The 25,497-nt window shown below is 41.3% G+C and overlaps 1 protein-coding gene across 5 annotated transcripts; it reads left to right on the forward strand.

The window, feature by feature from the left end:
- Positions 1-543: 543 nt before the first annotated feature.
- On the forward strand, positions 544-25,497 carry LOC118359719 (intermediate filament family orphan 2-like). 5 transcript variants are annotated; one of them, XM_035738367.2, is made up of 10 exons: positions 544-1,645; positions 14,476-14,536; positions 16,205-16,303; positions 16,426-16,470; positions 17,469-17,654; positions 20,060-20,223; positions 20,701-20,920; positions 21,474-21,572; positions 21,863-21,954; positions 22,226-25,497. In XM_035738367.2, the coding sequence occupies exons 1-10, from the start codon at positions 1,086-1,088 to the stop codon at positions 22,329-22,331; spliced, it is 1,632 nt and encodes a 543-aa protein (XP_035594260.1). In that variant the 5' UTR covers positions 544-1,085; the 3' UTR covers positions 22,332-25,497. The 5 variants fall into 5 exon arrangements, with proteins under 5 accessions (XP_035594260.1, XP_035594257.1, XP_035594259.1 ...); XM_035738364.2 differs by having other exon boundaries at positions 548-1,645; positions 21,818-21,954; XM_035738365.2 differs by having other exon boundaries at positions 553-1,645; positions 20,734-20,920; positions 21,818-21,954.

Genomic DNA, 25,497 nt, shown 5'->3' on the forward strand with positions numbered 1-25,497 from the left:
TGTCCAATCAATTAAATTTACCACAGGTGGACTCCAATGAAGTTGTAAAAACATCTCAAAGATGATCAATGGAAACAGGATGCACCTGAGCTAAATGTCGAGTCCCATAGCAAAGGGTCTGAATACTTATGTAAATAAGGTACTGTTCTGTTTTTTTATATACATTTGGAAAAATGTCAACCTGTTTCGCTTTGTCATTATGGGGCATTGTGGGTAGATTGATGAGGAACATTTTTTTATTTAAACAATTTTAGAATAAGGCTATAACGTAACAAAATGTGGAAAAGGGGAAGGGGTCTGAATACTTTCCCGAACGCACTGTACATACATACATACATTACATAGCAGGATAAATGAGTTGACCAGATAACTTTGATAGACAATCAGAAATAACTATTGATTTTCTGGTTCGTTAGGGAATCTAAAGTTAGATGAGCTTGAATGGGCATGTTCTAAACATATCTTTCTAAAAAATAAACACATTTCAGAATATTAAGGCAAGTAAGCTGACGGGCGGGTGGGGCGTAGCATTGTAGGGTGTTTTCATTTGCCTGTAACATAATACCAGTAATAGGGACAGAGCCTTGATTTCAGGCGTATTCGGCAGCTCACTGGGACGACTCTATCAAAAGGATGGGCGGCGCAGGAGAAATGAATGAAGGCGAATGACTTTGCAAAAACTAGTTAACATATCAGCAGCAATACAGAGAAGGTGCGCGTTCAGAAGGTGCGCAGGCTACATAGCCTGGGGATAAATAGCGTTCCTAACTGTTTTGCGTGGAGATGCATTCGCCGTCAACAAGAACATCATGAAGAAGGTGACATACGGCGTTAATCTTTATGTCGAGTTTACATTCCTACACTGTCCAAGATGACACAATGACATGGCGTTCACAGCAATGGTTGCGAGATTTGTAGTCGCATAAGCTAATTTCAAAGAATCACATCATCGCCGACCGCATTGTGGAGGGCTGGCCTATTTTTACGGCAGGGCGCGGGTGAAAAATACAGTAGGCCTAGTAGTAGCAGGCTAATTGAAGCTGACCAGTTAAGCCCCTCGGAATACCGTGGCGATTTTATATTTAATGTATTGCCCATTTAACGCAAACGAAATGATGAATTCGATTGCTCTTGCTGAGGGTTCGCAATCTCCGGGTGCCGCTGGGGTCCCCGTTGGAACGCCAGCTTCAGGTACTAGCGCTAGGGTGTCTAGTGCTCTACGGAACGATTTGGGTTCCAATATTCATGCCTTGAAAACACTTAACCTGCGATTTCGATGTTTCCTAGCTAAAGTTCATGAATTGGAGCGTAGAAACACGTTGTTAGAAAATCAACTACAGCAAGCATTAGAGCAATCCCGCTACAGAGCCTACTTTAGCCGTGAACAAACAACCCAAACGAGCTCTTTGGACCTGTCTCTGGCTGGGTACCAGCCACGGGTAAGCCCACCAGGTACGATATGGAACTTTACCCACACGAGGTTTGGGGACCGACTCGAGACTAGGCTCCACAGCCCCGGGGTGTCATGGATGCAGGCGGATGGTGTTGATGTTGGAGTTCAAGTCGATACCGTCACCCCTGAACTGCGAGCCCTGTACAATGTGTTGGCTAAAATCAAGAGAGATAGAGACGAATACAGAAAAAAGTAAGTGATGTCACTTTCAATTAACACTTTACATTTTTAAGTTGTCAAGCAAACTTATGCAAAGATACAATCAATCAAGTCATTCAGAACCAGGCATCTCACAATCTTATCCAAGTGTCTGACAAATGTTGTTTTTACTTATTTGACAGATTGTTGAGGAACTCGTTGACCTTGTTGAACTTGGTGAGAAGTTGTTGATAGATTGTTGACAAGTTCCTGGTTGCATTATATTAACATACCAATTCTAGAAACATTGTGTTCAGAAGTTGCAGCCCCTTGATCTAATGCTTAAGGTGTTAGGCTGATGGTCCCAGGGACCCAGGTTCAAGTTCTGGTTGGGCTACCCTTTGAATTCGCTACACTGGTGTCAGAAGTGAGATGGCACTGTCAGGAATCCAATGTAAGTGTGTCTCATTGTTATGGGTGCAAGGGATTTGTGAGAGTGAAGTGCAGGATGTTCTTTGCTTTCTGAAATAAGGCCGGTTGTTACCTTACAACACCTAGTGATCTTGTCAAGAGGTTGAAGACCCGTCCAGCCCACTCCAGCTGTAACTTTTGTAACTTGAGTGTTTCTACACTCAGTTTTGAACAGTAATGACTAGTGCCTCTAAGGGTTGAATCGGTCATTTCTTACCCACGCCATTACATCACAATGTACTAGAACAGTGTTTCCCAAACTTTTTATAGTCCCGTACCACTTCAAACATTTAACCTCCAGCTGTACCCCCTCTAGCACCGGGGTCAGCGCACTTTCAAATTGTGTTTTTTTGCCATCATTGTAAGCCTGCCACACACACACACACACTATACGATACATTAATTAAACATAAGAATGAGTGTGAGTTTGTCACAACCTGGCTCGTGGGAAGTGACAAAGAGCTCTTATAGGACCAGAGCACCGAGAATCCACTCTCACATAGGCACATGGTTGCAAAGGGCATCAGTGTCTTAACAGCACGATTTTCCAAGCAGGATACTCTGAGGGATACTCAGAAATCTGGCAGTAGCTTCTGATTAAATTAACTTTTCACAGAACCGCTTGTTGCAATTTCGATGAGGTTCTCTTGTTCAGATATCGGTAAGTGGACGAGGCAGTGCATGAAAGGGATAACGAATCCAGTTGTTTGTGTGATCCGTTTTGGCAAAGTACCTGTGTAATTGCACACCCAACTCACTGAGGTGCTTCGCTATAGCACATTTGACAAGCTTGAGTTCATTTGCACACAAAAAATCATACAATGATGGAAAGACCTGTGTGTTGTCTTTGTTAATGCAGACATAGAAGAGCTCCAACTTCTTAATCATAGCCTCAATTTTGTCCTGCATATTGAATATAGTTGCGGAGAGTCCCTGTAATCCTAGATTCAGATCATTCAGGCAAGAAAAAACATCACCCTGATAGGCCAGTCGTGTGAGAAACTCGTCATCACGCAAGCGGTCAGACACGTGAAAATGATGGTCAGTGAAAACTTTAAGCTCGGCTCTCAATTTAAAAAACATGTAAATTCTTTGCCCCTTGATAACCAGCGCACTTCCGTATGTTGTAAAAGCGTTACATGGTCGCTGCCCATATCATTGCAAAGTACAGAAAATACACGAGAGTTCAGGGGCCTTCCTTTAACAAAGTTAACCATTTTCACTGTAGTGTCCAAAACATCTTTCAAGCTGTCAGGCATTCCCTTGGCAGCAAGAGCCTCTCGGTGGATGCTGCAGTGTACCCATTTAGCACCGGGAGCAACTGCTTACATGCGTGTTACCACTCCACTATGTCTCCCTGTCATGGCTTTTGCGCCATCAGTACAGATACCAACGCATCTTGACCACCAAAGTCCATTTGATGTCACAAAGCTGTCCAGCACTTTAAAAAATATCCTCTCCTGTTGTCCTGGTTTCCAGGGGTTTGCAGAAGAGAATGTCTTCCTTAATTGACAACCATAAATGTAACGGACATATACCAGGAGATGTGCCAGGCCCGCCATGTCTGTTGACTCATCCAGCTGTAATGCATAGAATTCACTGGCTTGTATGCAAAGCAGTAATTCTTTCAAAACATCTCCTGCCATGTCACCGATGCGGCTTGAAACAGTGTTGTTTGATGAAGTCATTGTCTGTATAGTTTTGTTTTTGCCTTTTCCCCCAGCATTGTCCCAGTCATATCCGCGGCAGCAGGAAGAATTAAATCCTCCACAATAGTATGGGGCTTGCCTGTCCTAGCCACTTGGTAGATCACCATATAAGACGCTTCTAGCCCCTTGTTTCATCCAGTTGTGATAGTACTTTTGCACTGTGGCTGAGGAAAGGCACGACTCCCAATACAAGTGAACCCCAAATCAATGTCGTTCTCATCATATTTGCGGCTCTTCGATGGTCCAACGTTCCTGTCTGTTGTTCAGTGCTTTCCCTTGTAAGGGGTAAGTAGCTCTTCGGCTGCATCAGATTCACAACTGTCTGTGTCCATGCTAGCTGGGCTAACAACAAATGTAGAATTACTGATGATAGCATTGGATGTGCTCGTGGAAGCAGAACAACTTGTGTCGTCGACAGGTGTAGTACTGCTGGTAGTAGCAGTACTTACCAGTAGAGCTGGTATGTGTCTCTATGGATGCGGGCCTTACTTTTTTTAACCATTTATCAATTTTCGAGCAAACGGAATGAGCAGCAGCTATGTTTGGCTACATACGGACTTGGGGGAATTCCTGCGAGAGAGTAACGGTTAATGTGATTGGATGTTAATTATTTGACTAGGCTACCTGTATTTTACATTGTTATTTCGCTGAACACTAGATGGTTTCATTTTATTTTCAAATCGAATCAAATGCGCCGAATACAACAGGTGTAGGTAGACCTTAGAGTGAAATGCTTACTTACAGGCTCTAACCAAAAGTGCAAAAAAAGCTATTAGGTGAACAATAGGTAGGTAAAGAAATAAAACAACAGTAAATAGACAGGCTATAAAAGTAGCGATGCTACATACAGATACCGGTTAGTCAGGCTGATTGAGGTAGTATGTACATGTAGATATGGTTACTATGCATATATGTGACTATGCATATATGATGAAAAGAGTAGCAGTAGCGTAAAAGAGGGGTTGGCGGGTGGCGGGACACAATGCAGATATTTATTTTATTTTACCTTTATTTAACTAGGCAAGTCAGTTAAGAACAAATTCTTATTTTCAATGACGGCACTGGTTGGTCGGCCCAATTGAGGTAGTATGTACATGAATGTATAGTTAAATTGACTATGCATATATGATAAACAGTGAGTAGCAGCAGCGTAAAAAGAGGGGTTGGGGGGAGGCACACAATGCAAATAGTCCGGGTAGCCATTTGATTACCTGTTCAGGAGTCTTATGGCTTGGGGTTAAAAAACTGTTGAGAAGCGTTTTTGTCCGAGACTTGGCACTCCGGTACCGCTTGCCATGCGGTAGTAGAGAGAACAGTCTATGACTGGGGTGGCTGGGGTCTTTGACGATTTTTAGGGCCTTCCTCTGACATCGCCTGGTGTAGAGGTCCTGGATGGCAGGCAGCTTAGCCCCAGTGATGTACCGGGCCGTACGCACCACCCTCTGTAGTGCCTTGTGGTCAGAGGCCGAGCAATTGCCGTAGGTTGGGCGCCGTAAAACTGCTGCCATTTCTTTTGGCGCCATTTTGACAGTGAAACGAGGCTACTCAGGCGAGGAAAAAAACCTCACCCAAACGTATATCCCTGTTGGAAAATATAAATGTACTGTTTGAAAATATGAAGAAGAAAAAGAAAATAGATTTTTTTATATATATATATATATATATATATATATATATATATATATATATACTGCTTAAAAAAATAAAGGGAACACTTGTGTGTGATGAAGGGCAGCCTGGCGCCCTGGAGTGCCAGAGGGGGGAAGCGGGAGCAGGCGTGACGATAATAATTTATGCAAATATTTATAGATATAGTTGATCAAAGTGTTTAAGAATTGGAAGTTAGGATAGCTTAAACGGTTTAAGAATTACTTTTGCTGAGTTGTCCTTTGTCAAGTTGGCTGGATGTCCTACCATACCCCGTTCAAAGGCACTTAAATATTTTGTCTTGCACATTCATACTCTGAATGGCACACATACACAATCCATGTCTCAAGTCTTAAAAATCCTTATTTAACCTGTCTCTTCCCCTTTATCTACACTGAATGAAGTGGATTTAACAAGTGACATCCGTAAGGGATCAAAGCTTTCACCTGTTTTAGGTTATTGTCCTGCTGAAAGGTGAATTTGTCTCCCAGTGTCTGTTGGAAAGCAGACTGAACCAGGTTTTCGTCTTGGATTTTGCCTGTGCTTGAGCTTTATTCCGTTTATTTTTATCCTAAAAAACTCCCTTGTCCTTCCGATGACAAGCATAGCCATAACATGATGCAGCCACCACCATGCTTGAAAATATGAAGAGTGGTGCTCAGTGATGTGTTGTGTTGGATTTGCCTCAAACATCACACTTTGTATTCATGACATGAAGTTAATTTCTTTGCCACATGTTTTACAGTTTTACTGTAGTTCCTTATTGCTAACAGGATGCATGTTTTGGAATATTTGTATTATGTACAGGCTTCCTTCTTTTCACTCTGTCATTTGGGTTAATATTGTGGAGTAACTACAATATTGTTGCTCCATTCTCAGTTTTCTCCTATCACCGCCATTCAACTCTGTAACTGTTTTAAAGTCACCATTGGTGAAATTCCTTCCTCTCCAGCAACTGAGTTAGGAAGGACACCTTTATCTTTGTAGTGACTGGGTGTATTGATACACCATCCAAAGTGTAATTAATAACTTCACCATGCGCAAAGGGATATTCAATGTCTGCTTTGTTATTTCTACCAGTAGGTGCCCTTCTTTGCGAGGCCTTTGAAAACCTCCCTGGTCTTTGTGGTTGAATCTGTATTTGACATTTACTGCTCGACTGATGGACCTTACAGATAATTGTGTGGGCTCCAGAGATTAGATAGTCATTAAAAAATCATCTTAAACACTATTATTGCACACAGTGAGTCCATGCAACTTATTATGTGACTTGTGAAGCACATTTTTACTCCTGAACTTATTCATGCTTGCCATAACAAAGGGATTGAATACACATTGACTGAAGACATTTCAGCTTTTCATTATTTTATTAATTTGTACAAATGTCTAAAAACATAATCCCACTTTGACATTATGGAGTATTGTGTGTAGGCCTGTGACACCAAATCTCAATCCATTTGAAATATAACACAACTTAATGTGTTAAAATTCAAGGGGTGTGAATACTTTCTGAAGGAACTGTAAGTCTATGGCACTTTTAAATATTGGTGTAGTACAAAAAGTATAAATGCTCAACAACCAAAAAATTATCATGCAATCTAAATTGGGGCAGTCCACACATTTGGAAGTTTGTTTTGTGTTAATAGCTTAGCTTGTTTAAGCACTAGAGCAGGGGTGTCAAAGTCAAATGGACGGAGGGCCAAATAAAAATTTAGCTACAAGCCGAGGGCCGGACTGTTCGAATGTTCATTGAAAAATTTTAAATGACGCATATAGTCTAGTGAACCTAATTGAACCTACTGAAAACCTAACAAATATATTCCAATATGATCAGATAAATAAAGCAATATTTTCTTATGGCTCTGTCAGTAATCTTTAATTTTCAACAGACACAAAAGACAAATTTCCTTTATATAAAAATCCCCATAACATGAACATTAAATGAAAGAAACCGGTATTCAAGGCACCATCAGTAGCCTATATTTTCTATTTTAGCAAAAGTGGGCTAAATTTACTTCAAAGAAAAAAACAATAATAGCAATTTTCTATCATCCACTCAACTGAAATATTTTTAAAATATAATTGGATTGAAATACAATAAAATAAAGTGCAAAAATCTATTAATCAAAAACAACACTTTGTTTAAGGAGAAGTAACATGCAGTGAAAACAAATATTAAACTTGAACTTTTAAACTTGAACTGAGTAAAAACTCTAAATATGTGATTGCACAGTAATGTTCACTTGTTTGAGGTTGAGGGTGATACTTGGTGGTGTCCCATCTTTTCCACAAGTTCATCAATGTTCGGGGTAAGGCTCTGAGCTGAGGAAATCCTCAGAATTGAGTGGAGGTGTTCAGCAGTAAGTCGACTTCTGTGTGATGTTTTGTTCAAGTTCATCAAAGAAAACAGTTGTTCACACAGGTATGTGCTGCCAAACATAGACAACGTTTGAGCAGCCTGGATGCGCAGCTGGGGCATTGTGTCGGGGAGGAAACGGGCGAACTCCGCAGCACCCACTGCCGCATATTTTGCCCTCAGTGCATCATTGCATTGGAGGTCAATCAACTCCATTTGGAGGTTTGGTGGTGAGCTTTCCACGTCAACAGCAAATGGGTTACCGAGCAGTTCCAACCTGCTTTTTGTGCTTCAAAGTCAGCAAATCGGTGTCGAAAGTCAGCGGCAAGCATACCTATTTTATCAGCCAACTGTGCGCTCGGGAACGCACTGGTAGAGAGCTTCTCTTTCATGGTCTGGCAGCTGGGAAAGTGGCTCAAATTTTCTTTCCGCATCTGCGTCTCCCACAGAGTCAGTTTGGTTTTAAATGCCTTCACTGTACTGTACATATCAGAGATGACACGATCCCGACCCTGCAGCTGCAAGTTCATTGCATTCAGATGACTCGTAATGTCACACAGAAAAGCCATTTCACACAGAAACATTTCGTCTCGGAGTTGTGTTGTGTCTTTCCCTTTGCTGTCCAAGAACAGACAAATCTCCTCACGAAGCTCGAAACATCTTTGAAGCACCTTTCCCTGGCTTAGCCATCGCACCTCTGTGTGATAAGGCAAATCACCATGCTCCGTTTCTAACTCCGTCAGAAATGCCTTGAACTGGCGGTGATTCAAACCTTTGGCTCTGATAAAGTTAACTGTGCGCGTGATGATGCTCATTACATGCTCCATTTTCAAGGCTTTACCGCACAACGCTTCCTGGTGTATGATACAATGATAAGCTGTCAGCTCACCTGTCGCGTTTTCCTCTTGCATCTTTTCCCGTATCTTCGCCACCAGTCCGCTCCTGTGTCCACACATCGCAGGTGCTCCGTCGGTTGTCAAACCCACAAGTTTTTCCCAAGGCAGCTCCATCTCATTTACACATCTTGACACCTCTTCATACAAATCATGCCCCTTAGTTGTGCCATGCATAGGACGTAAAGCCAAAAACTCCTCTGTCACGCTTAGGCTGGAGTCCACTCCGCGGATGAAAATTGACAACTGGGCAATGTCAGAAATGTCGGTGCTCTCATCCACAGCCAAGGAATATGCAATGAAATCTTTTCCCTTTTTCACAAGCTGCTCTTTTAGATTGATGGACAACTGGTCTACTCTCTCGGCAATGGTGTTTCTGCTCAGACTCACATTTAAAAAGAGTTGCCTTTTTTCTGGGCAAACTTCGTCACAAACTTTAATCATGCAGTTTTTGATGAAATCCCCCTCCGTAAATGGCCGGGCTGATTTAGCGATCTCTTCTGCCAAAATAAAACTGGCCTTGACAGCAGCCTGGCCTTGTGATTTGGCTTTTTTGAACAGAGCCTGTCGAGATTTGAGGCCTCGTTTTAATTCCTCTGCCTTTTGTAGCCTTTGTTCCATGTCCATATTCTTGTTTTTGTCCGTGTGTTTCGTTTCATAATGTCGTCTCAGATTATACTCTTTCAGTACCGCCACACTTTCTCCACACAGAAGACACACAGGTTTTCCAGCTACCTCCGTGAACAAATACTCCGACTCCCACCTTGTTTGAAACCCCCGGTTCTCAGTGTCCACCTTCCGTTTTGCCATTTTTGATGGGTATCTGAAAGTTAATTTTACTGTGATGCTGACAACTGCTGTGCCAATAAATATTGAAATGAAGCAGCCTACTGCTCGGTGCGTCACCGTTGCATTGTGGGAAATGTAGTATTGGTGCGTGTAAAAGATCTGCGGGCTGCCGGCTTGCTGCGGTCTGCGGGCCGGTTCTAATAATAAATCAAGATCATCCCAGGGGCCGTAAAAAACCTTCTCGCGGGCCGGATGTGGCCCGCGGGCCTTGACTCTGACATATGTGCACTAGAGTGTGCGAAAGAAATCTAATAATAATATGAGTATGTCAGAAATCTAGAGTTGCCTCCCGAGTGGCGCAGTGCTTGAGGCGTCACTACAGATCCAGGTTTGATCCTGGGATCAATAAGGCGACGCACAATTGGTCCAGCGTCGTCCGGGTTAGGGAAAGGTTTGTACGGCTGGTATTGTCCTTGTCTCATCGGGTAATAGAGTTGTGCATTAATAAGGTACTTACTGTTGCATGAACACACACATACAAAGTTATTATAATCGGTAAGGAAACAAACAAATGCAAGGTGCGCCAGCGGGAAATGTGCTGCTGCACTCAACAAGTTTAGTCAGATTCTGAACTGTAGAATATGCAAATGTCTGCATGCACAGAACAGGTGAGTGAAGTAGCACCCAGAATGGCAGTAAATATTGTACAACAGATATTTGACTTTGTCACTCATACAGGTTTAGTCGCATGTTGTTTCACTCCACACTGACCCATGCTTCCTCTGATCGGTGTGGAATAATATAACGGTGTAGGAGGAGACCCAACCCAATGGAGGCCAGAGTAGGACCATTGCAGGAGTATCCCATCTGTCTCTGTTGGGCTCAAGTGCTCCTTGCCCTGTCGTTCTCCAGTGGAATGCATTGTCAGGGTTATTTATCCCTGGGTTGGAATTCCCGTACCAATGTAGTGCACATGTTTATATTTCAAATAATATCTATTTATTAAAGTATTAGAGACACAGACACACTGAGGTGGATTAACCACGTTGAATTGAATATAATTTCAAATAATATCTATTTATTAAAGTATTAGAGACACAGACACACTGAGGTGGATTAACCACGTTGAATTGAATATAATTTATTTGGGTAAAAACATTTAGACCTACAACAAGATGTACATTGTATTCCCAGAGGACAGCACTTAAAAGTATTAAATAAAACATTTGTTTGCAAATTGGTCCTCGACGGTAAAAACGTAAGATATTATGAAAGAGGGCATCTTATTTTCCTTCTGTGTGCTTCTGACAATTCAAACCTAATTTACCAATGAGTGTTCATGGTCTATTTCTCTCAAAGCGTCCGTCAATAAGAGTAACCAGGATAAAGGTCCAATTCATAAACCTGGATTGTGGAATACTAGCTATTATACATCATGGGCATTCATCAATCTAATTTCTGACATAACTGTATGGGCTATCAAAAACCATTGTCATATGACGTGCCAAACTGAACATGATTTCTAAATGGCATATATTTATTCATTTATTAACTAGGGCTTCATTCGCATTTGATTGCTTGAAGTTTTGGGGCCACATGTACTTCAGAGTTATGGTGTGTTCCACTCGTTAACTTTGAGGCTTTAACAAGGGCCCATTGTTTCAACAATCAGAGAAGGCTGAGTTTTAAAAAGAAAGAACACTGAAAGAATGAGCTGACCTGGATTACAGGTGTTGTTATGACTGCTACCAATATTAGGTTTGTATGGTCAGCAACTTATTATTTGAAAAAAATGGAATTTGAGTGGAATTGGCAGCCTGTGACCAGTGAATTTCAGGTTCAAAGTTCAACTTTTTTTTTTTTTTACTTGATGTGGTACCCTTGAATTAAAAAAAAATGAATGAAGCTTGTTGATATTCATCAGGATTCAAATGGCCTCAACACTTTCAAGCAACTGAATTGGAATGTTTCACTCTGTTTCACCCCATTTCACTCTGTTTAACAATGTATCCCTATTGAACGAGACCCTGATCAGGGACCACATAGGGACCTGGTTACTATAACACCCCATACAAACTATCAGATGACTGCTTCCTCGGAATTAATCCCATATTTCTCCAAAAAGGTGTAGCCTATATTTTATTGGTTGACATGATCAATTAGCGGATGGAAATATTACAGATTGTGGCTTTAAGAGTCACCACCAATGTCCCATCCTTATCCATGGATGGTGGTATTAGGGATGGGTGTGTTGTTGTTTTGCCACTGTCAGGGGAGTCTAGCCAGCACTGCATCCTGGCACAAGGACCTGCCTCCTAATGGGATTGTTGTCTGCCTGTGTAACCACCCCCCTCTGCTCCCTACCCCAAGCTGTTCAGCAGAGAGAGAGATGGAGAGTGCACTTCTTAATTCAACCCGTATCCTATTTTGGTGTCTTTGTGAGTCACCAAGTACATTAAAAGGAGAAAAGAGATCTGTCTGGGATATTCTATCAGTAGAATGCTTTATATCACGTTCCATCTACTTTGATAATGAATGTTTCTGATTGTCATATCAGCTTAGCTTGTGCTGAAGCTTGTACCTTTTTTGAACTACAGTTTTGACCAAGCTAGCTTACATACTAAGGAAGAGTGGATGGGTGGCAGTAAAACAATATGGCTCTTAGTTATAAGGAGCTGCTTTTTCTAGACAATGACATCCCCTTTCATTGCTCCAGTTCGTCAAGCCTTCCTGTCTTTTTTATTTATACCTTTGAAAATCAGTAGCCTGGAGCAGAGCATTGTTTTAACTGACCAAATCTGCTGGCAAAAGTTGCATGAAATCCCCAAAGGCAACTTTGAAGATCAAAAAGAGTACTATTAGCTTAATTCTGTGTTAATAGTAACACTTTCTCTGAAGATGGTATATGAAACTGTACCATTGAAGTCAAAAAGCCTTTGCTAAATTAGCATGGTGGAACTGTATAGCTCAGTTGGTAGAGCATAGCGCTTGCAATGCCAGAATTGTGGGTTAAATACCCTCTTGGGCCACCCATATAAAAATGTATGGATGTGTGATATTAAGTCGTTTTGGAAAACATTGTCTGCTAAATGGCATGTATAAGTAAGCAATTCCAGGTTGACAAGTTAAAGACAGCCTTGGTGCTTTTGGATTAGATACTGTACATCCTCTAAATTTAGCCCCAAGGTTTTTCAATTTTGGTCAGAAGCCTCGGGAAGCGAAGAGTAAGACGATACAGGGGTGAATCTCAGTCTCAGTCTGACTATATACGTATTAACAGAGTAAACAGCTATCTAACTATGGCTCTGCTCTCCAGAAGAAGTCATTATTAAACTGATAAAGGTCTGTGTATATAATCTGATATATAATTAACTGATGTGTAAATGAGAGAGAGATAATCTGAAGTCCATTTTAGACTGTAACAACACACTGTAATTGAATCAATAGGTGATTCTTGGCTATTCTTGTTTCATTAGCATATGTGGCAGTGGCAACCCCTCTCCTGATGCTTCAAAGTATTGTTCGGCCATTGAGTCAACAGTGTGAGATGGTGCTCTTTTCCTTGTCCACTTTGTAGCATTCCTCGAAAGAGAGCCACTGTTCTCTATTTGTCTGAGTATCCAAGGATGAATGTCTAGCAAGTGACGTTTATGAGGGCATTATGTTGAAACATTCAAATCAAATGTTTAAGAACATTGAATCAAACGTTGGCATTGGGTAACTGTGCAAATACAGTTCAACTAACCACACCTTTTCACTTTTATTCTCCCAATCGCTGTAAGTAATCTGTCCCCACAGGGTGGTAAATGGTTATAGCATATAGAACAGTCCAATGATATTTGCTTAGTGACCCTAAAGGCTTTTATATCTCTCGCTCTCTAAGTCTCTAATTAAGCTGCTGTCATCACTGTCCATACAGGGCTTAGACTGATATAAAAGCATACACTACCTTTCAAAAGTTTGGGGTCACTTAGAAAGAAAAATACATTTTTTTGTCCATTAAAATAACATCAAATTGATCAGAAATACCGTGTAGACATTGTTCATGTTGTAAACGACTATTGAAGCTGGAAACGGCTAAAAATATCTACGTAGGCCCATTATCAGCAACCATCACTCCTGTGATCCAATGGCATGTTGTGTTAGCTAATCCAAGTGTATTATTTTAAAAGTCTGATCATTAGAAACCCCTTTTTCAATTATGTTAGCAGTTGTGTTAATTAAAGAAGAAATAAAACTGGCCTTTAGACTAGTTGAGTATCTGGAGCATCAGCATTTGTGGGTTCGATTACAGACTTAAAAATGGCCAGAAACAAAGCACTTTATTCTGAAACTCATCAGTCTATTCTTGTTCTGAAAAATGAAGTCAATGCCATGCAAGAAATAGCTAAGAAACTGAAGATCTTGTACAACGCTGTGTATTACTCCCTTCACAAAACAGCGCAAACTGGCTCTAAACAGAATAGAAAGAGGAGTGGGAGGCCCCGGTGCACAACTGAGCAAGTGTACAAGTACATTATTGTGTCTAGTTTGAGAAACAGACGCCTCACAAGTCCTCAACTGGCAGTTTCATTAAATAGTACCCGCAAAACACCAGTCTCAACGTCAACAGTGAAGAGGCGACTCCGGGATGCTGGCCTTCTAGGCAGAGTTCCTCTGTCCAGTCTCAACATCAACAGTGAAGAGGTGACTCCGGGATGTTGGCCTTCTAGGCAGAGTTCCTCTGTCCAGCGTCTGTGTTCTTTTGCCCATCTTTTATTTTAATTGGCCAGTCTGAGATGTGGCTTTTTCTTTGCAACTCTTCCTGTGTGTTTTTAGTTTTACTATCTTTGTGAGGACTTCTGGTATTTTGCTTGTCCCCACAAGGAAAAAAAGGCTATTTTAGGGTAGAGTTATTGTTACAATTAGGGTTAAGGTTAGAATTGGGGTTAGGGAAAAAGGATTTTGAATGGGAATAAATTGTTTGGTCCCTACAAGGATAGTAAAAAAACATGTGTGTCTGTGTGTGATGTGTTCCAGATGGGAGGAGGAGCTGTCTAAGCGCCAGCAGATGGAGGCCATGGTGGAGACACTTCAGGAGGTAAGAGCACATCTCTGCCATCTTAAATCATCATACCCACACCACACTCCCTCTTCTAGCTCACTGCATCCCAGTACTGTGTCTTTTCTCCTGAAGTATCTAGGCGTGGGCTGGACTAAAGGGAGTTTCCAACATATTTCTTATACCAGTCATTTCCTTTCAAATCCAAAGTTCAAAAGGCATTGTCCATAAAGGGACAATCCATGAAAGGAAGTGAAAAAGTGCACTCCGGGAAAAAATACAGATTCTTGGGATGCAGCTCAGCCTCTGTGTTAGAGGTCTTCACAGGTCCACCAGAAGCCAAATACCCAGGTTCAAAATTCTAACTTTCCCTCAGGCCCGGGTTGGGTCCAGTTTGATTGTCATCGGGTCTTGGATCTATGTAACTATAGCCCCGAGTGGACCCGAACACGGTCTGCATAGTATATAGCATATTTATTTTACGCTAATAAGGGATTTATTTCTTTATAGAAGGCCTAGCCAAAATATAGACCTTTTCGTTAACCAGAAGAGCAACTTGGATAATATATTTGTTTTAAATGTCACTCAGGTCTAAATTTGGTCTGGTCTAGACGGGTCTATGTCTGATTGTACTTGGGTCCATTCGTGTTCTGGTCCCTCTTTTTTTTATGATAGGGTCTGTTCAGGTCTGGGTCTGATTGTCCTCCAACTTTTTGGACCCGATGCAGGAACAGCTCTACTCTGTGTCATGTTTGTGGGTGTTTTGCATGACTGCCAGTAAGTTACCTATTCAGGAATTGTGATAACTTGTTATCTTCGGATGCCTCTGACATATGTATCTCGTGTGGCTCAGTTGGTAGAGCAGGGTGCTTGCAACGCCAGGTTTGTGGGTTTGATTCCCACGGGGGACTCGTATGGAGGAAATGTATCCACTCACTACTGTAAGTTGCTCTGGATAAGAGTGCCTGCTAAATCACTAAAATGTGTACTGTGTGTCAATGTTGTTTTACAAAAACAGAATGGGAAAGTTAATGATAGAAAATAGATATGGGTGGGGACAGGTTGCGTTCAGATGCTTTAGTCCCTCTGTGTACATGTTCGTCAGTGGGAACCAATGCTGGGTGTGTTACTGTGTCTTTAACCCCTAAAGACTGAAACACATTACTCATATAACACATTTTAAAAGCCGACAGCACTGACTCACACTGACTAGCTATGTTTCAACTGTTTCCCGCTAGCAGAATTCCAGATGACTTTTATTGGAGCTCTTGGCCCAAAACCCAGAACTCAATCCACTTTGACATTGTTTCTGTGATGCATCAAAATAGTGGATTGTAGAGTAATAAAATGACTTTTCAACATGTTATGCAGACTTTTTCTTGAGAAAGGGACACTGTTGCAATAGGAATTTAATTGTAATGTTTTCAAGATGTTTTAAGACACATTTTCAAAATGAAAACAGGGATAAACATGGAATGAACTCCTTCAGGGGTTTAGAATTAGTGCATGGTTATTCATAAACGTGTAAGAGTTTATTGTGCTTCTACATCTGCATTGCTTGCTGTTTTAGGCTGGGTTTCTGTATAGATATTTGTGACATCTGCTGATGTAAAAAGGGCTTCATAAATACATTTGATTTGATATTGAGCCGTGGTGTGTCAGTAGATTAGATGTAGAGTGTGATGTGGCTGTGCGTTCCATCTCCAGAGTGCCCAGGAGTCTGAGGTGGTTCAGGGGGAGCTTACTGACAAGGTGGAGAGACTCAAGACAGAGCTGGGGGTCTTCAAGAGCCTCATGACCGATAATGTAAGTAATGATGCTGAGGCTTTATTTACTATCCCTTATTCTCCTATTTACACAGAAATGGCATGGTAAAATGGTAAGTACAAAGTAATCACTTAATAGTGTGTGTGCTTCATTTAAACTAGAAACACCCAACCAACTTTAAATTGTGCGGACTGGTTGAACTTGCTGTAAGTTGCTTTAATAAAACTTTTTGACACTGTTTATATATATTATTTCATTACACTCATTTATTACCACTCAACCAACGTACTTGTATATTTTATTTCATCCATCCCCCCCATCTGTTTTGTTACTGATGCATGTGGCCACTCTCAGCTGTATAGCCTGGCAGTCAGAATGCTCACAACACATTTTATCATACATCACATAGACACTCTCCCTTGAACACTGAGGCCAAGAAATTCCTTTGGAAATGGTGGGAGCTAAGTTAGTTGCACAGAAAGACAGACAGACAGATGGACGGCTGGACCGACAGACAGATGGACGGCTGGACCGACAGACAGATGGACGGCTGGACCGACAGACAGATGGACGGCTGGACCGACAGACAGATGGACGGCTGGACCGACAGACAGAGCGGCAGACAGACAGACAGACAGGCAGACAGGCAGACAGACAGACAGACAGACAGACAGACAGACAGACAGACAGACAGACAGACAGACAGACAGACAGACAGACAGACAGACAGACAGACAGACAGACAGACAGACAGACAGACAGACAGGTCGAGTAGCAGTGAGATGAGAAACCCTTATGGCTCACCTCACACAGCCTCGCCATTCTTTGAGGCCCTGTGGTTTTGGCCAGCCTTCTAATGAATGCTCCACACACTCGGGCTGGAGTAGTTACACTCACAGACTAGCCAAAACCTGCCCAGACTGCTGTTTCACACACAATGACTCTTGGCCCGTTCCAGTGACTTCTTAACCCTTTTAAGTTAATTTATTTATTGTCAAACAATGACACCTTTTAAGTGCCTTTTCAGTTAGTTTATTACTTTAAAAGTGCAAGTCATGGCCTTAAAACTAGATTTAACTACGTAATAGGAAAATGTTGCCTCGTAAAACGATACTCTCTCATACTGACAGTATTAAGCAAATGTAAGAATTGACACAGCTCATGGATATTATCTGACTGACAATAAACCAACTCCATCCTTTAGGAAATGTCAGAATTGGACACCGCGATCCAGGAGAAGGCCATGAAGGTGGACATGGATATCTGCAGACGCATTGACATCACGGCCAAACTATGTGATGTGGCCCATCAACGCAACTCTGAAGACATGAGCAAGATGTTCAACATGAGTCCACACATGAGCCCCTCCAGAGCAACCCCAGAGAGCAAGGTAAATAGATACAGTACCAGTCAAAAGTTTGGACACACCTACTCATTCAAAGGTGTTTCTTTATTTTTACTATTTTCTGCATTGTATAATAATAGGGAAGGCATGAAAACTATGAAATAACACACATGGAATAATTTAGTAACCACAAAAATGTTTATATATTATATTTGAGATTCTTCAAAATAGCCACACTTTGCCTTGATGAAAGCTTTGTACACTCTTGGCATTCTCTCAACCAGCTTCACCTGGAATACTTTTCCAACCGTCTTGAAGGAGTTTTCATATGCTGAGCACTTGTTGGCTGCTTTTCCTTCACTCTGATTGTGGAGGCCAGTTCATCTGATGCAGCACTCCATCACTGTCCTTATTGGTCAAATAGCCCGTACACAGCCTGGAGGTGTGTTGGGTCATTGTCCTGTTGAAAAACAAATGATAGCCCCACTAAGCGCAAACCAGATGGGATGGCGTGTTGCTGCAGAATGCTGTTGTAGACATGCTGGTTAAGTGTGCCTTGAATTCTAAATAAATCACAGTGTCACCAACAAAGCACCCCCACACCATCACACCTCCTTCATGCTTTATGGTGGGAACCACACTTGCGGAGATCATCCGTTCACCTACTCTGTGTCTCACAAAGACACAGCGGTTGGACATTTTTCCCCATTTTCTATCCAGTTTGCTTTATTTTTATAATATATTACACTGGATCTTTCTTGAATAAATTCCTCCATTTCTTTTTGTTTTTTCTCTAACTTATTCTGTGCTTCTATGGTACAATTTTTATTGCTATCTGTACTGTTAGTCATTACATTTCCTTTGTTAATATGGACTCTTTTGCTCTAAATTACTTTTGTTTTATAGATGAGTACTGAATTGCATGGCCTCTAAAAAGGCGCATTTAAAATTGTCCCATACAATAAGGGGATCTGCTGTACCTATGTTATGTCGGAAAAAGTCTGTTATAAATCTTTCTGTCCTAGTTATAAACAAGTTATCATCCAGTAGGCTTTGATTAAATTTCGAATAACAGTTATGTTATTGCTCCGACTGTATTCTGTCCCCTATCAACACTTTTTAAAAAAACTTTTGGTGCCAGAGAGAATGTCATAAGAAAATAATCAAGACGACTAGCTTGATTAAGCCTCCGCCATGTATATCTCACAAGGTCTGGATATTTAAGCCTCCATATATCCACTAATTCCAATATATCCATGACATTCATGATTTCCTTAAGTGCCTGAGGTTGATAGTTTGTAGTGTGATTTCCTTTATGGTCCATAGAGGTATTTAAAACCGTATTAAAATCTCCCACCATAATAATAGAGTCTAGTGTTGCTTGTAGAGTTGATAAATTCTTACATTTTCAAAGAAGCTTGGATCATCATTATTTGGACTGTATAAGTTAATAAGCCATATCTGTTTATTGTCCAATAACATATTTAAAATAATCCATCTACCTTGATGATCTGTTTGGACAATTTGCACATATGGATCAATTATTGTTAATTAATGTCATCACCCCGTTTTAATTTTTTGCCCATGAGAGAAGTATATTTTGCCCCCCCCCAGTAGTTTTTCCACAAAACTTCATCTAAAATTGTTGAATGAGTTTCCTGTAAACAATAGATATTATATTCCTTCTCTTTTAGCCAGGTAAATACTGATCGTCTTTTCTTATTATCTGCTAAGCCATTACAATATTAACTGGCTATACTTATTTTACCACAATTATACACAAGTTTCAATTCTGTTCATCAAAATATATGTTTGTAAACGTACCATTAAAAAGAAAAATGATGATTGAGTGTCTATGTAGCTGTACCATGATATTTGCATTGCTACTAAGTAAACCTCCAATTGACCCCCACTATTCCACCCGCTAAAAGCCCTCCACCCAGGGAAATCTTTTACCGAACAGGGCAATCATCTGTATTCCACCCCTACTTTGTCACAACACAACTGATTGGCTCAAAAATTTCACAAATGAACTTTTAACAAGCCACAGCTGTTAATTGAAATGCATTCCAGGTGAGGTGACTAACTCATGAAGCCGGTTGAGAGAATGCCAAGAGTGTGCAAAGCTGTCATCAAGGCAAAGGGTGGCTACTTTGAAGAATCTCAAATATAAAATATTTTTGGATTTGTTTAACACTTTTTTTCGTTACTACAGGATTCCATGTGTTATTTCATAGTGTTGATGTCTTCAGTATTATTCTACAATGTAGAAAACCTTTGACTGGTACTGTATGTTTGCTTATGTATGGTAGTGATAAACACCAGTATATTGGGCCATTCCATATGAAGGGATAAAGATGTCCATGAAATTCTGTATTTTACATAGACACACACTCTCACTCCCCTTCACACGTGTAGTAGGTTAACTAGTGTGTGTGTGTTTCCCACAGGGGGCTGGTGCTGCGTCGTGCAGGAAGAAAGAGCGTAAGGCTGTGTGTGAGGAGAGAAGTCCTGAGATGGAAGCTGAGTCTGGTGGGGGAGAGGAGGATGAAGCGGAGCACGTCGTAGGATCACTCAACATCACAGACGAGATGAAACGCATGCTCAACCAGTTGTGAGTGGCCCAACCTTTGACCTGTGTTATGTAACTTCCTGTTTTGCCTAAATTGCTAATGAGTGCTGGATCTTTGCTGTAGATCCGGAACATGTCGATTTTGACCTGGTTTAGTTCAAGGACTAAGGTCAAAATGTTATCCAAATAACTGTGGTTTGAGCCATACAATATGATTCTTTGAATTATATCCCCACTGTAGTGTGTCTCGTTAGATAGTATCTCCTAGTCAGTTTCATGTGTGCTTTGTTACTGTGTCGTGTTTTCATCTGTCTGTCAGTCACTGTCTGTCTGTTTGTTTTCTTTCTCTTCCCTGTCCTCTTCATTTTGCAACCCTTTTCAAATGTGCATGTCTTTCAGTTTGGTTTCCCCCTTCCCTTTTTCTCTTCTCTCTTCTCCCCTCCCTTTCCATCTTCATGTCTCCTCTCTTTTTCTCTATCCCTCCCTCTCCTCACTTCTCCATCCCTCTCTTGTATGCAGAACTTGCATAGATGATAATTCCTTTGTCACCAGGAGGGAGACGTTTGACTTTGATGACGACTGTGACAGCCTGGCTTGGGAGGAGAATGGGGAGACACTGCTCCTCTGGGAGGACTTCGCCAACTACAACACCCCCTGTGCTGCAGCCAGCACTACTGCAGGTGCCTGTGCTGCAGGTGCCTGTGCTGCAGCAGAAGGACAAGGGGAAGGCCCTGGGCAGGTTAGTGCTGCCCCCTACTGTTCATCCAAAAGCATTGTCTGGGAACTTCAACACAAAAAAGTCAGTTGTCTCTGTTGATGATTTAATCACCTCATGCCCTAGTGCTGTAAGGCCTTTATTCTGACTGGCCTCAAGAGAATGTAAAGGAAATGTATGTCAATACAACTGTGTAATTATTTATTTTATTGTTTGTCTAATTGTGTGCTGTTTAATTGTGTGTTCGACCAATGTTTATTTACCTTACCTATCCATCTACATTCTATATCTGTATGAATGTTAACTGTATAAAATTGGTTATTGTAGATAGTGCAAGTCTCCAAGCTGCAAAAAAGATGGCGCCGTACTGGATAGCCTCTGTTTTGCAAGCTCCGACCCAACTTTGCTATTTTATTTTATTATTGCATTGTTGGGTTTTGAGTTTGCAAGAAAGGCATTTCACTGTACTTGTGCATGTGACATTAAAACTTGCAAAGTAAAGTCTACTACTGTATTTTCAATATTGATAGACCCCCCCAGTACACATCGTTTAAATTGGTCTGTTGTGCATTTATAGGCCTCTCAAGATGGCAGTCTGGGCAGCCTGATCGACGAGACTGAGATGCTTTTCCAGAACCGAGAGAAGGAGTACCAGGAGACCATGGGGCAAATAGAGGTGGGAGATCAAGAGAAGAGAGGTCATAGTTAATGTTGTGTGACTCACTCTCCTGTGTGTTAGTCATTCATTGTTATTAATATTTAGCTACAGTCCATATTTACCCCCAACCTGTTTCTCCTTTCGATCCCCTCTGACTCACCCTCTCACATCTCCTCCTACTCTTTTGCTCTGACTCTTACACCATTCACCTCCTTCTCTCTTTCACTCCTCCTCTCCCACCTCTCTGATTCCCCCCCCCCCAGTATGAGTTGGCTACAGCTAAGAGTGATATGAACCGTCACCTACAGGAGTACATGGAGATGTGTTCTATGAAGAGAGGCCTGGATGTGCAGATGGAGACCTGCAGAAGACTCATTAAGGGTTCAGGGAGCAACGGCAGGTCAGACACGCCTCTTTCTCCACACATGATGAGAAACAATGTAATTTCAATGCAATGGGGCATTTTTCCATTTCATGCCGAAACGTCAACATTAATCAGTCTCCATTTCATTTAATTGTTGTTGTTTTTTTACCATCAAAGAATTTGTTAGTAGTTTCTCCTCACGTTATTAAGCACTGGTCAAGTAATTCTGGACATGCTCTGTCAATACAGTAGGCCTAATCATAGAGGATATGACTGACATCTTCCTTATTTCCTCCCTCTGATATAGGAAATCTCCATCATTCAGCTCGGTGGCGAGCAGCGACTCAGGGAACAGTGATGAGATCCAGGAGGAGCTGGAGAAGGACGGAGAGGCAGTAGGAGGGGTCAGCTGATAACTGAACCCTGACCCTTGACCCTCCGGCCCCTCCCTCCACCACCTGATCCTGCAGAGATGATGGAAGAAATGCTGTGATCCTCCTCTCCTTCAGCAGGTTTCCAATTGATCTAGGAGGAGTCCTGTGGACAATGTAAACTATTGGTGCTTCACCGTTTATTACCCATACAGGGATGAACTTGTATTCCTCAACAAGGTGCAGTGTTGGTTCTTCCTCACTGCTTCTCACTGTCCTATCACTGACTAAAGTACTCACCCCCACTCAATACATATCTCCACACACACTCAACTTACTGTACACCTATGGTCATTTAACTGTGTATTCACCCCAGTATTCATCCTAATCAAGTTAAGATACAGAAATCCGGACATATTCAGCCATTAGGGGGTCTATCAAAGTGGTCCATATGATATATTTCAGAGTAAGCGTTGGCAGGGAAATTGCATTTGATGTACTAAAGAGGTCAGTCTTCACACACTGAAGTCAGTTTCGGATGCACTCTGAGATTGCCTGCCCGGAGTGCCTTTGCAGGTACTGTAAAGTCAGTAAATGTGTCCCAGTTCCCCCATATCTGGACACAGCCATCACATGAGGGGTAAAACTGAGTTGAAGTACTGTACTATGCAATAAGCAAGCCTTATTTTTCTGGAATAACCTTCATTACTTTGCTGATTTGTCTATTAATCTGACAGCCTAGAGGACTTGGGGCCAGATATATGAAGCATTTGCATTAATGAAAATGTCCACCTATCATTTTCAGAAGGCAATCAAAAGAAAACAGACCTAAATACAAAGCTAAAAGCTAAACCACAACACTGTCTTAATTTACTTTTCTGTTTATTCTCTTGTTCTTTCTCTTAATGTCTCTTTACCATTTAAAAAGAAAATCTCTCTAAAACGAACAGGTGAAACCATTGTACCAGTTCCAACTGTACATCTGGCCTCAACATGGTGTCACTCACTATTTTCAGAGGGTAAATATGAACAAACATGGTCATTTAAATGATACCCATGTGCCTACTGATACACAAGCCTGGTCCCCGATCTGTTTGTGCTCTTTAGCCAACTCCAATGGTTGGTTTGGCATGATAACAACCATAGGAGTTGGCAGAACAGCTAAAACAGATCTGGGACCAGGCTACTGATATGTACGCTGGACTCAGAATTAATATGAATTGCCTTATTACGTTTGTTCTATTTTTGTTAAATGCTACTTTAGCATGAACATTTATAATTTATGATACACACAGCCTGTTATGGATGTTTGTTTAGATTTAATTGTTTGTATGCTCTCCAAAAAAAATGTAAAAGAGCAATTTTGAATCATAAAGGATAATCCCATTTTAATTGTTGATGATTTTTGACATTCGTAATTGAATATACAGTGCCGTGTGAAAGTATTCGGCCCCCTTGAACTTTGCCACCTTTTGCCACATTTCGGGCTTCAAACATAAAGATATAAAACTGTATTTTTTTGTGAAGAATCAACAAGTGGGACACAATCATGAAGTGGAATGACATTTATTGGATATTTCAAACTTTTTTAACAAATCAAAAACTGAAAAATTGGGCGTGCAAAATTATTCAGCCCCTTTACTTTCAGTGCAGCAAACTCTCTCCAGAAGTTCAGTGAGGATCTCTGAATGATCCAATGTTGACCTAAATGACTAATGATGATAAATACAATCCACCTGTGTGTAATCAAGTCTCCGTATAAATGCACCTGCACTGTGATAGTCTCAGAGGTCCGTTAAAAGCGCAGAGAGCATCATGAAGAACAAGGAACACACCAGGCAGGTCATGGGATACTGTTGTGAAGAAGTTTAAAGCCGGATTTGGATACAAAAAGATTTCCCAAGCTTTAAACATCCCAAGGAGCACTGTGCAAGCGATAATATTGAAATGGAAGGAGTATCAGACCACTGCAAATCTACCAAGACCTGGCCGTCCCAGTCTCTGAAGACTGATCAGAGATGCAGCCAAGAGGCCCATGATCACTCTGGATGAACTGCAGAGATCTACAGCTGAGGTGGGAGACTCTGTCCATAGGACAACAATCAGTCGTATATTGCACAAATCTGGCCTTTATGGAAGAGTGGCAAGAAGAAAGCCATTTCTTAAAGATATCCATAAAAAGTGTTGTTTAAAGTTTGCCACAAGCCACCTGGGAGACACACCAAACATGTGGAAGAAGATGCTCTGGTCAGATGAAACCAAAATTGAACTTTTTTGGCAACAATGCAAAACGTTATGTTTGGCGTAAAAGCAACACCCTGAACACACCATCCCCACTGTCAAACATGGTGGTGGCAGCATCATGGTTTGGGCCTGCTTTTCTTCAGCAGGGACAGGGAAGATGGTTAAAATTGATGGGAAGATGGATGGAGCCAAATACAGGACCATTCTGGAAGAAAACCTGATGGAGTCTGCAAAGACCTGAGACTGGGACGGAGATTTGTCTTCCAACAAGACAATGATCCAAAAGATAAAGCAAAATCTACAATGGAATGGTTCAAAAATAAACATATCCAGGTGTTAGAATGGCCAAGTCAAAGTCCAGACCTGAATCCAATCGAGAATCTGTGGAAAGAACTGAAAACTGCTGTTCACAAATGCTCTCCATCCAACCTCACTGAGCTCGAGCTGTTTTTCAAGGAGGAATGGGAAAAAATGTCAGTCTCGATGTGCAAAACTGATAGAGACATACCCCAAGCGACTTACAACTGTAATCGCAGCAAAAGGTGGCGCTACAAAGTATTAACTTAAGGAGGCTGAATCATTTTGCACGCCCAATTTTTCAGTTTTTGATTTGTTAAAAAAGTTTGAAATATCCAATAAATGTCGTTCCACTTCATGATTGTGTCCCACTTGTTGTTGGTTCTTCACAAAAAAAATACAGTTTTATATCTTTATGTTTGAAGCCTGAAATGTGGCAAAAGGTCGCAAAGTTCAAGGGGGCCGAATACTTTCGCAAGGCACTGTACTGTATCTGTTAGTTTATTTGGGAACAATCATGGCTGGCAGGGATTTGCTGGCTGCAAGTGTCGTATTTGTATTTTATGTGCAAAATGCAGCTGAATTCTGATGCTTGCAAATGTACTGTATGACTGAACCATATATTGAATACAATTTGATTCAATAAAAAGATTGCTCTTTATTTTAA

Source organism: Oncorhynchus keta, chromosome 27, assembly GCF_023373465.1.
Source record: "Oncorhynchus keta strain PuntledgeMale-10-30-2019 chromosome 27, Oket_V2, whole genome shotgun sequence".
Taxonomy (NCBI): domain Eukaryota; kingdom Metazoa; phylum Chordata; class Actinopteri; order Salmoniformes; family Salmonidae; genus Oncorhynchus; species Oncorhynchus keta.